The 13,959-nt window shown below is 56.1% G+C and overlaps 1 protein-coding gene across 1 annotated transcript; it reads right to left on the bottom strand.

Moving 5' to 3' along the window:
• Positions 1-363: 363 nt before the first annotated feature.
• Positions 364-6,418, bottom strand: TRIM28 (tripartite motif containing 28). Its single transcript, XM_080829384.1, has 17 exons — positions 5,993-6,418; positions 5,537-5,649; positions 5,216-5,348; positions 3,506-3,641; positions 3,306-3,422; positions 3,110-3,224; positions 2,806-2,952; positions 2,591-2,705; positions 2,400-2,506; positions 2,269-2,305; positions 2,144-2,189; positions 1,811-2,063; positions 1,407-1,726; positions 1,203-1,326; positions 1,033-1,119; positions 816-953; positions 364-723 (listed from the first exon to the last, which is right to left on the bottom strand). Exons 1-17 carry the CDS (start codon positions 6,330-6,332, stop codon positions 547-549), a joined length of 2,505 nt encoding a protein of 834 aa, XP_080685510.1. The 5' UTR covers positions 6,333-6,418; the 3' UTR covers positions 364-546.
• Positions 6,419-13,959: the final 7,541 nt, after the last annotated feature.

The raw sequence follows: 13,959 nt of genomic DNA, 5'->3' as shown, positions 1-13,959 counted from the left end.
AGCCCGCCCAGCTCTGTGGCACTGATTGTGAAAAATGGTTACACCCAAGTCCAGGAAGCACTCAGGAAGACTGGCCACCACACAGCATGTATCTGGGGCTACACCCCGCCTGCCCAGAGCAGCCTAGGCATTACCACCTACAGGGGCTCCCAAAACCCTCCAGCATGTGCCCCATGCAACCCTCCCACCCACCTGAGGCACACTCCACATTGGAAGGACAAGGAGAGAGGCTCTCCCCTACTCCCTGGACACCAAAATGGCTGAAGAGGACTGCCCCACACCTATTCCATCCACCAGGGCATGGTGAGGGAACTGCAAAGACCAGGCCCCAGGACCACTGCCCCCACCAACAAAGGCATGAGGAACTGGTGAAGTTTTTATTAAATCCACATAAGTAAAAACCATATCGTGAGGGGCTGAGGGATGGGGCCACCGAGAAGTAGGAGCCAGGCCACCAGAGGGGGAGACTGGGGGCGGGGGGGGGGGGTGCAGATTTGACAGGACAGAGAACAGAGTCAGGCCGGGTTGGCCTGAGCAGCCACAGGTTCAGGGGCCATCACCAGGACCACTGGATAGCTCCTGGGCACTCAGGCCAGCACCAGGCAGGCTCAGCGGCGGGGGCTCCACCAGCACAGCTGAGAACTTGGTGTCACCAAAGGCCTCGTTCATGCGAGTTTCAAAGAAGCGCTGCAGGCCGATGATGGACTGCACATCTGCCTTGTCCTAAGCCGGGCAGATTGCACTGGATGGGTCCTAGCTCTCCCTCCTCCCACCTCCCTTCGCCTTACCCCCAACCCCATTCTCCCCAAGCTCACCTCTGTCAGCTTATTGAATTGCTTAAACATGCGGCCCACATCCTGGGCAAATTCCTGGGGGGAACTATAGGGCGGTGACAACTTCTCCTGGAGACGGGCGCGGATCAGGGTTAGGTCCAGGGTGCCACCAGGCTGATCCTGTAGACAAAAGCCACAAGCTGAAGGTGAGACCAGGCAACTACCCACCCCCCACCTCCCTTTAAGTCCCAAGACTCACCAGGGAGAAAGTGGAGTCAGTAGCCAGCTGATGCAGGGGCCGGCAGGGCTCATGACAGAACAGAGCCAGCAAGACACGCTCACACTTCTATGGACGGGACAAGAGACATCAGAGCCACGGTCGGGTAGGGTTACTGAGCAACTCCCAAGGGAGTAGGCCCCTACCCTCACCTGCTGGTTGGCTGGCGACAGCTTGGCCACCACACCGGTGCTATCACCACCATCCAGGCTCAGGCTGCCATCTTCCTCTTTCAGATCGGGCAGCACATGGCACAGAGAGCAACTCCACTCCTCCCTGGATGGAAGGAGAATGAGGAGCTGCAAAGAACCTGGCCCAGCCCTCCACCCTGCACAGGCCCCACACCAGCCTCGCACCCTGGCACATCCTGCAGGGCAGGCAGGTGGCAGTCCAGGTGGAAGCAGAACTCGCACTGGTTGCACATGACCAGATCGCCTGGCTTCTGGCAGACACGGCAGATGGTGGCACTGTCGTCCAGGGCACCTGGGCCACCTGCTGGGGCTGAAGTGCCCTCTGGAGCCACCACTTCTAGGCCTGAACTGGTGCTGCCACTGGGTGAGGCCAGGCGGGGGCCCTCAGCGCCAGGGCCCTCCGCCAGGGCCATCAGCACAGGCTTGGTCTCAGGGCCCTCAGTGGCAGTAGGCGGGGCTCCAATGGCAGCCTCTGTCTCTTCCTCCTGCAAGGAGGTAGTAAAAGGTGTTTGGCAGGGTGGACACCTAGGTGTTCATCTCCCAGTCACAATCACTTGAGGCAGGCTCACCTTGACTATGGCCATGCCAGGCAGGGGCGGGGCCCCAGGGGCCCCAGGTGGAGCAGTCCCAGGCTGTCCAGCAGCAGCAGCGGCAGCACCACGCTCAATAACGATAAGATTGTAATCCTCAGTGGTGCTGCCTGGGAAGACCTTGAAAACTGGTGGCTGACTATCAGCTGTGAGATCCAGGTCCAAGCGCTCGAGGCTCACCCGTGGCACCTTGCGCATGAGGCCACTCACCTCGCCCTCACCTGAGCGGGACCTGTGGGTGCAGGTGCAGCGCGGCGTTAGCACACCCATCCCTATGCCCACCTGGCTCCACCAGAGGACAGCCAAACTCACCGCTTCACACCTGACACGTGCGGCTCTGCACTTGAGTAAGGGTCGTCTGCTCAGAAAAGAGAAAGAGACAGCAGATTAGGGATAGACCTAAAGCACTGAAGCTCTCCCACCTACAAGGTACTCACCTGAGCCAAAGCCATAGCCTTCCTGCACCTCCATGGGCTGTGGACAAAGTAGGTAGACCTCAGTGAGCAGGTGTCCCATAAGACCCCGTGCCCCTCCCTCCCCTACCAGGGCCCCTCCCACCCCAACTCACCTGGCTGCTGCCAGAGCCCTGCTTGCTCAAGGGCCCTGGAGCCCTAGGAGGGGCCATGGATGTAGGGCCTGTTGAGTTGGTGCCAGGACGCTCCGCCACAATCTTCCCTGCAAAAATGAAATAAAATCAGCGTTAAAACACCCACTTTCTGGAATGGTACCAATATGCAGCAGGTTAAGAAAAGGACACACCAAAAGCCTCTGCACTCTTGGTCCAGGCATTAAGGTCCCACTGGAACTTCATCTCGCCATGTGGCTCCACAGGGTCCACAATCATCTTGAGGGCCCGATGCAGCTGGAAGTAGATCTGCAGATGGAGCAGTGCGTGAACACATAGCCAACACGGCTGCAGGGTGCTCAGTGGCACCTGCCTGGAACCCACCACCTGGGTGCCCACCAGCACACACCAGCTTCTTGGAGAGCAGCAGGGCCGTGTTGTTGTCACTCTCCAGAGCCCAGGAGGCAAAGCGCAGGATGTGTTCCTGGTGCTTCTGGATCTTGGTCATGGTCCAGTGTTGTCGCTCCAGGCGCTCCTGCTGCCCTTCAGTCACCTTCTGCAGGTGGAGAAGAGAAGCAGTGAAAAGAAGACACCAAAGATGGCATCAACAGCCAACGGAGGACGCCGGTCCCAAAGGCCCTCCCATCACAGATGCGGTCAGCAGCCAGCAGATGGGACCCAGAATCCCTCCCCCCGCCCCAGACAGGGCGTACCTGGGCATCATTGACCAGCACACGGCCCCGCTTGTTCAGCTCCTTCATGATCTGCAAGATGGCCATCTTAACGTCTACCTGCACACGCTTCTGTACGTCAGACACTTGGCGGATCCTGGAGGGGGCAGGGTGAACCAGGTCAGGAAGATGCTCCCCCAGGCCTGCCCCCAACTGTGGCCCTGGCTTCCACACTTACGAGCTGCGAACCTCCTTGGTATTCTTCTGCAGCGTTGCATGCTTGTCCCCAAGGCGCTTCACCAGCGAGGCCAGGAGCTTGCGCTGGTTCCTCACTGCATCTTCCAGGAACTGGTATCTGAGAGCAGACAAAAGCGAGCCTGGGTACTGAATGTGGGAAGGAAAGAAAAGGCAGCACCCACCAGCATTCCCAGTACTCACTGGTGGTCCTTATGGGCATTCAGCTGGCAGTCCCGGCAGGTGAGGGTGTCACAGCTCTCACAGAACAACACAAGGGGCTCGTGCTTGTGCACATTGCAGTACACTGTGCGCTCACCATCCCGTGACTTGGCTGGCCCTGGGGAACAGAAACCATGAGACTGAAGCTCATACTCAGCTTTTGCCATCTCAAGCAGTAAACAAAACTTAAGGCCTCACTCCTGCCTGTCCTGCAACCCTGGGCTGCCTGTTGGGAAAACTCAAGGGCCCTGTAGCAGTGGCCAGGGAAAAGCACAGGCCTATAGGCCCAAATCCTTCCTCTCAAAACACTCTGCCCCAAGCCTGACCCGGAGAACAACTCCCGCCTCCCAGCTTCTGACCTGGACAACAAAGTCTGAAGACTGGCAGGGACCTCCCACTTGCTATTCTGGCTACTAGAACCTTCCCCAAGTGGACACACTGGAGAGCTCCTCCACCTTGAAAATCCCCACTGGGCTCAATTCCTCCTCCACCTGTAGCATGTTCTGTCCGGGAAAAAAGGGAATTCTGGCTATAAGCACACACACACAATGTTTACTTGATGGCACAGACAGAAAGCAAATCAGGGACTAGAGACACAGTTCAAGTACAGCTTCCTTAAAAACCATGCTTTGGTGACCTCCCCTCTCTGAAGGAAGAGAAGTCCACAGACCTCTTATAACCCAAAGGTCTACAAGGGATCCAGGGCTTGCAAGGCCTTCTCAGGACAGGAGAGGTGAAATGTCAGACAAAATCCTCACAAAGGTGTCAGGTCCCCTCTGCAGGGGAAGTCTTGGTACACACCACCCCACCCCCTACCTGTCACCATTACAAAGCTGCTTGAGAGCATCTATCCCTCTTTCCTACTCAATCCCAATTACACCCTGGCTATACCATCCCTGCCCAAGACATATGACTGAGACACAAACCAGCCAGACCACGGGTCCTCCAACACTGCCACCTCCTGCACTCTGTCCTCTGCCTGAACCCAGGACCTCCTACAAATTCCTGCCCTTTGTTCCTGATTCCTCATGCCCCCACAGCTACCCCCCTCCATCCTTACCTTCCTGCCAATGCTATCCTCTAGGACCGCGAAGCAAAAACCTAACTACCAAAAGGCCACTCACAAAAAGTTCTGGAACAAAAAGCAGGATAAACTCAGAAAACCCACAAGCCCTTTTCTGTCCCAACCCCAGCGCTTACAGAAAAATGCACAAATACCTTCCTGAGCTAAACTTTTAGATCTGTGTGACCCAAAATTAAAACACTTCTCAGACTCACTCTCCGTGATGGTCTTGAGGGCCCTTACAACCAGAGGCTTCGTTTCCCCTAGAGTCTGAACAGAAGTTGCCAGGGAGGCCAGGCCGACCCCTCCACCACATACATACACATACAGGAGCTCCTCCACATACAGAGACCTTATCCTCTGTATGTCTGAGGGCGGGGAGGTGTCCCTGACGAGCTTGCCTGAACCCTCAGTGCACCCCTGCCCTGCGGCCTTTTCCCTTCCACTTGGCCCCAGAGAGATTGCACACCTGAGCCCCAGACTCCCCATTTCTGAGTTCTGCCCTCAGACCCTTCAAGTGGTACCCTCCAAAAAACCTCCCCAGGACCCATCCATCGTTGATAACCAGCACCATAAACAGTAGAGAACGAACGCAGGATAACCAAGGCTTTTCCCCCTGCCTTGCATACCAGTGGAGCGCACGGTGTGGTCCTTGGTGTACTTCACCCGCTGGTGTGCCTCCACACACGTCTCACACAGCGGCTCAGAGCACTCCACACAGTAGCTGGTGGCAGGAGCATTATCCTCACAGCTAGTGCAGCACTGATGGGCAAAGGCAAAACACGAGACAAAACCTCCGAACATGTCCACAACTGCACCTCTAATAACACAACTTTAAAGCAAAGTGCAGCCTTTACCTAGCCTACTCAAGTCTGTCCATAGCGAGAGAATACAGTCTGGAACTGGTACCATGTTCCGAGGCCTCTTTAGGGTTTCTGGGCAGGACATACCTGATTTGCGTCCTGCGAGTCTGTGGCAGCCTTACTGCCACTATCACGCATAAAGTAGTTCTCCACAATGTCTTTGGAGAAGCACTGCTGCTTGCAAACAGGACAGTCCACCACTGCCAAAAACAAAGAGAGACTGTTCCAAGTTCACCCACAAGCTATAACCCATCCCCTGACTAGCCCAACCTTCATCCCAAAGAGGACCAGATCCTCTCATTAGAAAGCAGGAACCCAACCTCTTCTTCCATCGCACTTGAAACAAACACCCCATCTCTGCGCCCAGCCCAGAACCCACTGCCCATACCCGATCCGGCCCCGCTCTATCCGGGTCCCTATCCCTCTCGCTCGGTCGATCCCCCGCCATCGCCAAGCTGCGAACCGACCCCCAGTGCCCACGCCGAGGCAGAATCAAAGCCTGCGGAGTGGGGGGATGGGCCGCCGCGGCCCGACCGTACTCACCGGCGCCGTCGCCCGCCGCACCGCCATCCCCCGAGCTATTGGCGGCGGCGGGCGCCGGGGGCCCGAGGCAGGCACTGCAAGCCGAGTGCAGGCAGGGCAACAAGCGAGGCTCCCTCTCCGGGCGCAGGCGCTCCCGGCACACACCGCAGTGCTCCAGCAGCTCCAGAGCCTCGCCGCCGCCCCCCGCGGGTGACGACGCCGAGGCCGAGGCCGCGGCCGCAGACGCGGCCGACGAGGCGGCGGCGCGCTTTTCGCCGCCAGCCGAGCCCTCGCCTGGGCCTGGGCTGCCGGAGGCGGCCGCCGCCGCCGCCGCGGAGGCCGCCGCCGCCGAGGCCGCCATTCACACGCCGCCGGGGGCGCCCAGGGGGGAGGAGGGGCGCGGGGCTCGCCGCGCAGGCGCAGACGCGCTGGCCGCCAACGGCTGGGCCGCCGCCGCCGCGAGGCCGAGCGCCGCCACGCGCCGCCTGGGCTACCGCCCGCCGCGCGCGGGGCGCTCTGGAAGCCCCGCGGGCCGCCGCCTGCTAGCCTCCCGCCGCCGCCGACCGCACTCCTCCTCAAAGGCCGCCCCGACACAGCGCCACGCGCCACGCGAACAACCGCTCGCCCGCGCGCCCGCTCGCAGAAAGAGCCGCGGCCGGGGGGCGGGACAGAAATAACTGGCGCCGACGCCGCCGCGCAGGCGCGCTGGGCGTCTTGCGCCGGGGGCGGGGCCCAGGCCGGCCGCCCGGGGCGAGACCGCGAGTACGCACGCGCCTGAGCCCGGTCTTCCTACCTCCACCCACGCTGCCCCAGCGCCGCCCGTGCGGCAGGGGCGGGGCTAGTGACGCCACTGCCGCAACCTCGTACGCGGGTGGGGCGCGCGCACCTTTACGCGCTCTGGCGCCCCCTCCAGCCCTAGCCCCTGGCCGCGGTACTGCGCAGGCGATTTGGCCGTCCCCGCCGCCAGCTCAGTTCCCGCCCCTTAGGCCAAGGCCGGGGAAGTCTCCTGTCTCCGCGCCCAGCCGTGCTGGGGAGAGAGGCGGGGCTGAGAGCGAAGGGGGCGGCGGGGTCCCCGTCCCAGGAGGAGTCCCCTTCTGAGCCAAGTGGATGACTTTTGGGTTTTAACCGTTTTATTGTTTAACATGGCAAACACTGAAACCTGCCCAAAGCAGAGATTCCAAGGGGTCCAGAGCAGCGAGTCCCGCGGCCCCACAAACGACCCCTTCCCGTCTTTTAGGCAGCCGCTTTTCCAGGAGCGCGAACGGAATGAACCCCAGAGCGGGGCGAGTCTACGGCACGAAGCCGGGTCGGGGCGAGGGGTGCGGAGCGGGACGGGGAATCCCGCAGGAGGGAAAGCGGAGTCTGGGTGGGGAGAGTCCCATCCGAGGGAGGAGTCCTGCCTCAGCCGGACGCGGGATCGGGGCGGGGGCGGAGGGGTCCTGGCTGAATGTCGGGGGAGAATTCCGTCCGACGCGGAGGGCGAGGCCTGTGAGCCGTGGGGACTCCTGTCAGACAAACACGGCCTTGTCGTGGGAATCCCGAGGAGGACGCAGAGTCTGGGGCGAGCATCCCGGGGGCCAGGCAGGGGCGGAGAGAGAAGGCCGGTCGGAGCCGGGAAGCGCGGCCTACGATGCAGGCGGAGAGCTCCTGTTCGATCCTGTTTGAGGCGGGAGCAGAGTCTGGCCGGGGAGCTTGTCTAAAGGCCCTGGGCCCGAAGGGGGCCCGAAGGAGGCTCGAGGGGTGCGTGCGTCGGAGCCGGCCCAGGGGTGGGCCTAGGCCCCCTTTGCAGGGCTCCTCGGTGCCGAGGTTTCCAGTTTAGGACAAGGCTAAAGGAGACGATGGGGAGGAAGGGGGAGGTCAGCTTTTGAGAGGATGCTTAAAGCATGCTGGCCGGCGAGTCTGGCCCCAAGTCGTCCTCCTCGTCTCTGGGTTCAAACGTAAAACCTGTGGGCTGAGCCGTGCGCCCACGCGTGCTGGCGGCGGAGGCGCGTCTGGCCCGGCTGGGCGGGGTGTGGCCTTTGTTCCTGAAGGGGGCTGGGTGTCCGTGGGGCTTTGTCTCTGCGCCTGCCTTTGTTCCCGTCCCAACGCAACCCCCAAATCCGGGGCCCTCCCCGCCCCTGAGCTGAGCCGTGGCGGGCCTCTCCCACCCCGTCTGCGGGGCCACGCCCCACCATGGAGTGGTCCGCCCCCTCCGTGCTGCTCCCCCGAGGCCCTGGCCTCAGACCCTCGCTTCCCTTCTGTGATAAGTGGGAAGGAAAGTTGGCTAGTGTGTGGGGTGAGGTGTGGCAAACAGTAGCGATACTTGCTGAGCGTTTTCCACGACCTCACCCCTCCCTGCGCCCCAAAATCACCGGTAAGGGGGCATAGGAGCTACCCATACCGACCCAAACTTCTGGGGCAGGCACCAGGGTGTCAGGGCCAGTCAAAAATAAGAAGTGGTAGTAAAGACTGTAGCAGTGGACTCTCCTAGGGGACTACCTCCAAGACGGTTCCGGGCGGAAACAATTGCGGGGGTCCTGACGAGGCACTGAGAGAGCAGTGAAGTAAGGAGTGGTCAGAGATAGCTTGGGATAGGTTGGGGGGGGGGGTCCTCTGGATTGCCCCTGGTATGGGCCCCTCCATTGACTATAGCAACAGACTCTGCGGTTTCAGTGGCTCATGCTTTTCTTTCTAAACAGGACCTCCTTCCTCCTGGGCCCAGTACTTTCCTTCCCAGTACATGGCAGTCACACAGACAGGGTATAACCAGGTGCCAGCAGCAAGCAGGCCTTGAAGATTCCCTCTACCATCTTATCAGGTACCAGGCCACTACCAGCTCCATTCACCACATGCACAAACCAAGTCTTCCGAAGTGCCGAAGTGCCGGGACAACACTGGGGGAGGGGGAATCAACTGGGAACCAGGCTCAGGCAGAATAAGAGAAGCACAGGGGGCAGCCCAGGGTAGGCGGAGGCAGAGGAGGCATACAGGTGGGCAAGACCAAGGCAGAAATCTTGCTCAGAGGTCCAGATGTGCATGGCAGGAAATGGGTCCATCTTGGCTCTATACCCTTAGTAGGCCAGACCAAGTAGTCAGTGGTACCTTATACTCTCATCCTCTGTGCTCATTGCACCCTTTCAGCATCTCACCCTTCCCGGTCCTGGAACACTGGAAACTGTCTACATTATGACCCTGCAGACAGAAGTCAAGGGATAAAACAAAGTGTAAGAGTCACTCAGATTGCCTCCAGACCAACCATGGCCTGCCCACTGCTGCTTTTGAGCGCCTAGCTGCAGGCAGCCCTCTCTCTTCCCCCACACTCCACGCCTGCACCTGGCTCTCCCTGTAAACTTCAGGTGTCACCGCCAAAGCCACTTCCTGGGGAGGTCTGGTGGCTGCATCACTTCAGTCTCTCTCCCTCTTCACAGGTTCCATCGGGGACTACGCAGTCATGAAACTTGCACAACATCAGGAATGTACTGAATGCCACTGAATTATATTTTTGTTCTCGTTGTTTTTGCTTTTGGTTTTTGGGGGTGTTTTGTTTTGTTTTTTGTTTTTAGAGAGAAAGAGCGTAAGCGGGGAGGGGCAGAGGGAAAGAAGAGAGAAATCCAAAGCAGGCTTCACGCTCAGCACGGAGCCTGACTCGGGGCCTATACCACAACCCTGAGACCATGACCCAAGCCAGAATCAAGAGTCAGATGCTCAGCCGGCTGACCACCCAGGAGCCGCTGACCCTTGGGGCACCTGTCTGGCTCAGCTGGTAGAGCCTGCTACTCGTACCTCCGGGTTGTGAGTTGGAGCCCCAAGCTGGGTACAGAGAATACTTAAAACAAAATCTTGTTAGGGGCGCTGTGTGGTTCTGTGAGTTAAGTGTCTGCCTTCTACTCAGGTCATGATCCCAGAGTTCTTGGATGGAGCCCCGCCTCAGACTCCCTCTCCTTCTGCCCCTCCCACCAGCTCTTGCGCACGCATGCGCGCTCGCTCTCTCACTCTCTCAAATAAGTAAAATCAATCTTTAAAAAAGAAGTCTTGGGGGGCGCCTGGGTGGCTCAGTGGGTTAAGCCTCTGCCTTCAGCTCAGGTCATGATCTCAGGGTCCTGGGATCGAGCCCCGCATCGGGCTCTCTGCTCAGCAGGGAGTCTGCTTCCTCCTCTCTCTCTCTCTGCCTGCCTCTCTGCCTACTTGTGATCTCTCTCTGTCAAATAAATAAATAAAATCTTTTTAAAATAAATAAATAAATAAATAAATAAAAAAGAAGTCTTGGGAAACCTGAGTGGCTCAGTGGGTTAAGGCTCTGCCTTCGGCTCAGGTCACCATCTCAGGGTCCTGGAATCGAGCCCCACATTGGGTTCTCTGCTCAGCAGGGAGTCTGCTTCCCCCCACCCCTCTGCCTGCTGTTCTGCCTCCTTGTGATCTCTCTCTGTCAAATGAATAAATAAAATCTTAAAAAAAGAAAGAGGTCTTATTTAAAAAATAATAAATCTTCAAAAAAATAAAGAAAAATGGGGCGCCTGGTGGCTCAATGGGTTAAAGCCTCTGCCTTCAGCTCGGGTCATGATCCCAGGATCCCGGGATCCAGTCCCGCATCGGGCTCTGTGCTCAGCGGGGAGCCTGCTTCCCCCTCTCTCTGTCTCTCTCTGCCTGCCTCTCTGCCTACTTGTGATCTCTCTCTCTGTGTCAAATAAATAAATAAAATCTTTAAAAATTTTAAAAAAGAAAATAATAAAGAAAAATAAGAAAGGACAAATGAATGCATGGAAATGATGACTATCTCGACCGTGCCGGTTTTGTGAGCTACAAAATGAGATTAGGATTATCTTTTTTTTTTTTTTTAATTTTAAGAAGGCTCCCTGCCCAACATGGGGCTTGACCTCATGACCCCAAGATCAAGAGTCACATGTCCTTTTTTTTTTTTTTTTTAATTTATTTGACAGAGAGCGAGAGAGGGAATACAAGCAGGGGGAGTAGGAGAGGGAGAAGCAGGCCTCTCACTGAGCAGGGACATGGATGCGGGGCTCGATCCCATGACCCACCTAAGCCGAAGGCAGATGCCTTAGGACCGAGCCATCCAGGCGCCCAAGAGTCTCATGTTCTACTGACTGAATCAGCCATACACCCCTGGGTTATCTTACTTTTCAAAATCTTTTTAAAAACTGAGTTAAAATTCGTGTAACATCAAATTTATCGTTTTTAGCTATATTAATGTGTACATTCATGGTGCACCTGGGTGGCTCAGTTGGTCAAGTGTAGGACTTGATTTCAGCTCAGGTCATGATCTCATGGGTGGTGAGGTTAAGCCCAGTATGGGGCTCCTTGCTTAGCAGGGAGTCTGCCTAAATATTCTCTCCCTCAGGACCTCCCTACACTGGTGTGCATAGACACGTCACTCTCCCACCAGCTTCTGGCAACCACTAATCCACTTTCTGTTTCTATGAACTGTTTAACCTTTTGATGACGGCTTGTAATTAGAGAGAAAAACATACACATCATACCTCCAGTGAGCACCATGAGTCTCATAGCAAAAACTGGAATGTGTCGGGCTCCCAGAAGTCCTCTGTGCTTCCCAAGCAGCCACTGCCATCTTGACTGCCACCACAAACAAGTTTTGCTGGTTGTGTGTAGAACCACACAGGGTTTGCATATCAACATCTGGCTTCTTTTTCTGAGTGCACATCTGTGTGGTTCTGTATGGCCTTGGTTCCTTGCATGCCCTTGTTGTGTAGGGCCTTACCACACAAATACCACACAGTCTGTTTACACATTCTCCTTTTTTTTTCTTTTAAAGATTTTATTTATTTATTTGACAGAGAGAGTTCACAAGTAGGCAGAGAGGTAGGCAGCGAGAAGGAGAGGGAAGCAGGCTCCCTGCTGAGCAGAGAATCCAATGCGGGGCTCGATCCCAGGACCCCAAGATCATGACCTGAGCGGAAGGCAGCGGCTTAACCCACTGAGCCACCCAGGCGCCCACGCATTCTCTTTTTGACTGCACTTGGGTCTCCCTCCTGCTTGTGCTGTTATAAACACAGACGTCGCCCCATACATGTTTTAGTGACCGCACGATGATTTCGCAGCCTCCCACAAGCCAAGAGAAAAGGCCTACTTTGCCAGCACCTTTATCTTGGATTTAGCCTCCACAGCTGTGAGAAGCCAATTTTGGGTGTTTAAGCCACCCAACTACAGTACTTTGTAACGGCAGCTTGAGCCAACTTAGTGTCAGGTTTCCCTCTGCCTCACCCTCATAAGGGTCCACGTGGCTTTATATTTGGAGCCCACCCCCAATAATTCAGGATAATTTCCCCACTTCAAGATCTTTAATTACAATTGGAAAGATCCTTTTTCTTTTTCTTTAAAGATTTTATTTATTTATTTGACAGAGAGACACAGCGAGAGAGGGAACACAAGCAGGGGGAGTGGGAGAGGGAGAAGAAGGCTTCCTGCTGAGCAGGGAGCCCGATGCAGGCTCAATCCCAGGACCCTGGGATCAGGACCTGAGCCCAAGGCAGATGCTTAACTACCCCTGATCCTTTTTCTTAATAAGGTAACACGTCAAGGGGCCAGGGATTAGGATGTATACATCTTTGCAAGCCATATTTCAGCCTACTGAAGTCCACATTTCACAGATGGGAAAATCAGTCATCAGAGAACAGGAGTTGTCCACAGCCCCACAGTCTGTAGGAGTGCAACCCAGTCCTGGGCTCAGGGGGTGCCCTCACCCTTTCCATCTGCTTCCTTCCCAAGGGAATCTGCAGCTCCCAGGGAGGGCAAGGAGGGTAAGGACAGGAGACATCCACAGCCCAGAATTTCATCCCTTTTTCTGCAGAGAGGAACCAGAGCTCTTGGGAGAAAAGACCGATTCCAAGGCTAAACAGGGAGGGTCCCAGGTGAGCCTGGAACATCTTGTTATGCCACAAAATAAGTGCCCAAAAAATGACAGGAACATGTTAAAAGGACACAGAAACTAAACCTGATGATACAATTCAAGCATCAGAAAAAATAGCAACTGTCATTGGCTGACATACCATGAATCCTTTAGGGTTCTCAAAAAGGAGAGCCAGGAAAATAAGCCCCTCTGTCACCATTTGATGTCACTTTTTTTTTTTTTTTTTTGGATGTCACTTTTAAGCTGACCCCTCATTCTGGGAATTCAGCACTGATCCTGCCTTCCCAAAGGGAACTGTATTTCGGGGGAACACACGGCCCCAGTGCTTGCTTAGATCATTAAATTCTAGAATTCAGAAAATATCATTTCCCAACCAATAATGAGATTCTTGAGGTCAGGATTATCAGTTGAACACACTCTGAGGGTACTGTGAAGTGTGAATATGATCATCTAGGAGGGGGCACATGAGTGGAGAGCAGCCAGTCAGCCTGTCATTGCCCCCACATTAGGGTCAGCAACACGGAGACCCTTCAGGAGACACAACAGGACCCATCCACCACTCTGTGAGAGGTTCCGGCCAGTGTTTGGCCAGAAACCCAACAAGTCTTTAGAGCTCATTTCTCATCCACAGGAGCTAAAGGAAATGCTAGAGGGTGGGAAAGAAGTAGCCAGTGGGCCCATCCAGAAGTGGCGGATGTCCTGCCAGAAACTAAGGTCTACTGTCCTTCAACTGTCTTCACAGAAGGGGTTGTGTATCTGTAGCCAGACACGAGATCAGTGACTCCTAGGGTAAGGCAGGAATGGATGCAAACTGTGCAAAGGAAGTTTTAAGGGGAAGGATAATGTTCTAAAACTGGATTGTGGTGGGGTGCCTGACTTCCTCGGTACAGCATGCCACTCTTGACTTCAGGGTTGTGAGTTCAAGCCCCATGTTGGGTGCACATTAATTAAAAATAAAAATTAAAAAACTTCTAATAAAAATATTTTTAAAATTAATTAGTTAGGGCTGCCTCGGTGGCTCAGTGGGTTAAGCCTCTGCCTTCGGCTCGGGTCATGATCTCGGGGTCCTGGGCTCCAACCCCACGTCGGGTTCTCTGCTCAGCAGGGAGCCTGCTTCCCCCTCTCT

The sequence above is a fragment of the Martes martes genome, assembly GCF_963455335.1.
Source record: "Martes martes genome assembly, chromosome: 17".
NCBI lineage: Eukaryota > Metazoa > Chordata > Mammalia > Carnivora > Mustelidae > Martes > Martes martes.
The sequence above is the reverse complement of the archived record's forward strand: the minus strand, read 5'-3'. Positions and strand labels throughout refer to the sequence as shown.

Excerpts from the sequence above, each read along its gene's own strand:
- TRIM28 (XM_080829384.1), bottom strand. The coding sequence starts at position 6,332 with ATGGCGGCCTCGGCGGCGGCGGCCTCCGCGGCGGCGGCGGCGGCCGCC. Across the intron at positions 5,349-5,536 it reads ACTCGCAGGACGCAAATCAG|TGCTGCACTAGCTGTGAGGA; the intron begins GTATGTCCTGCC and ends TTTGCCCATCAG. Across the intron at positions 3,423-3,505 it reads AATGCCCATAAGGACCACCA|ATACCAGTTCCTGGAAGATG; the intron begins GTGAGTACTGGG and ends GTCTGCTCTCAG.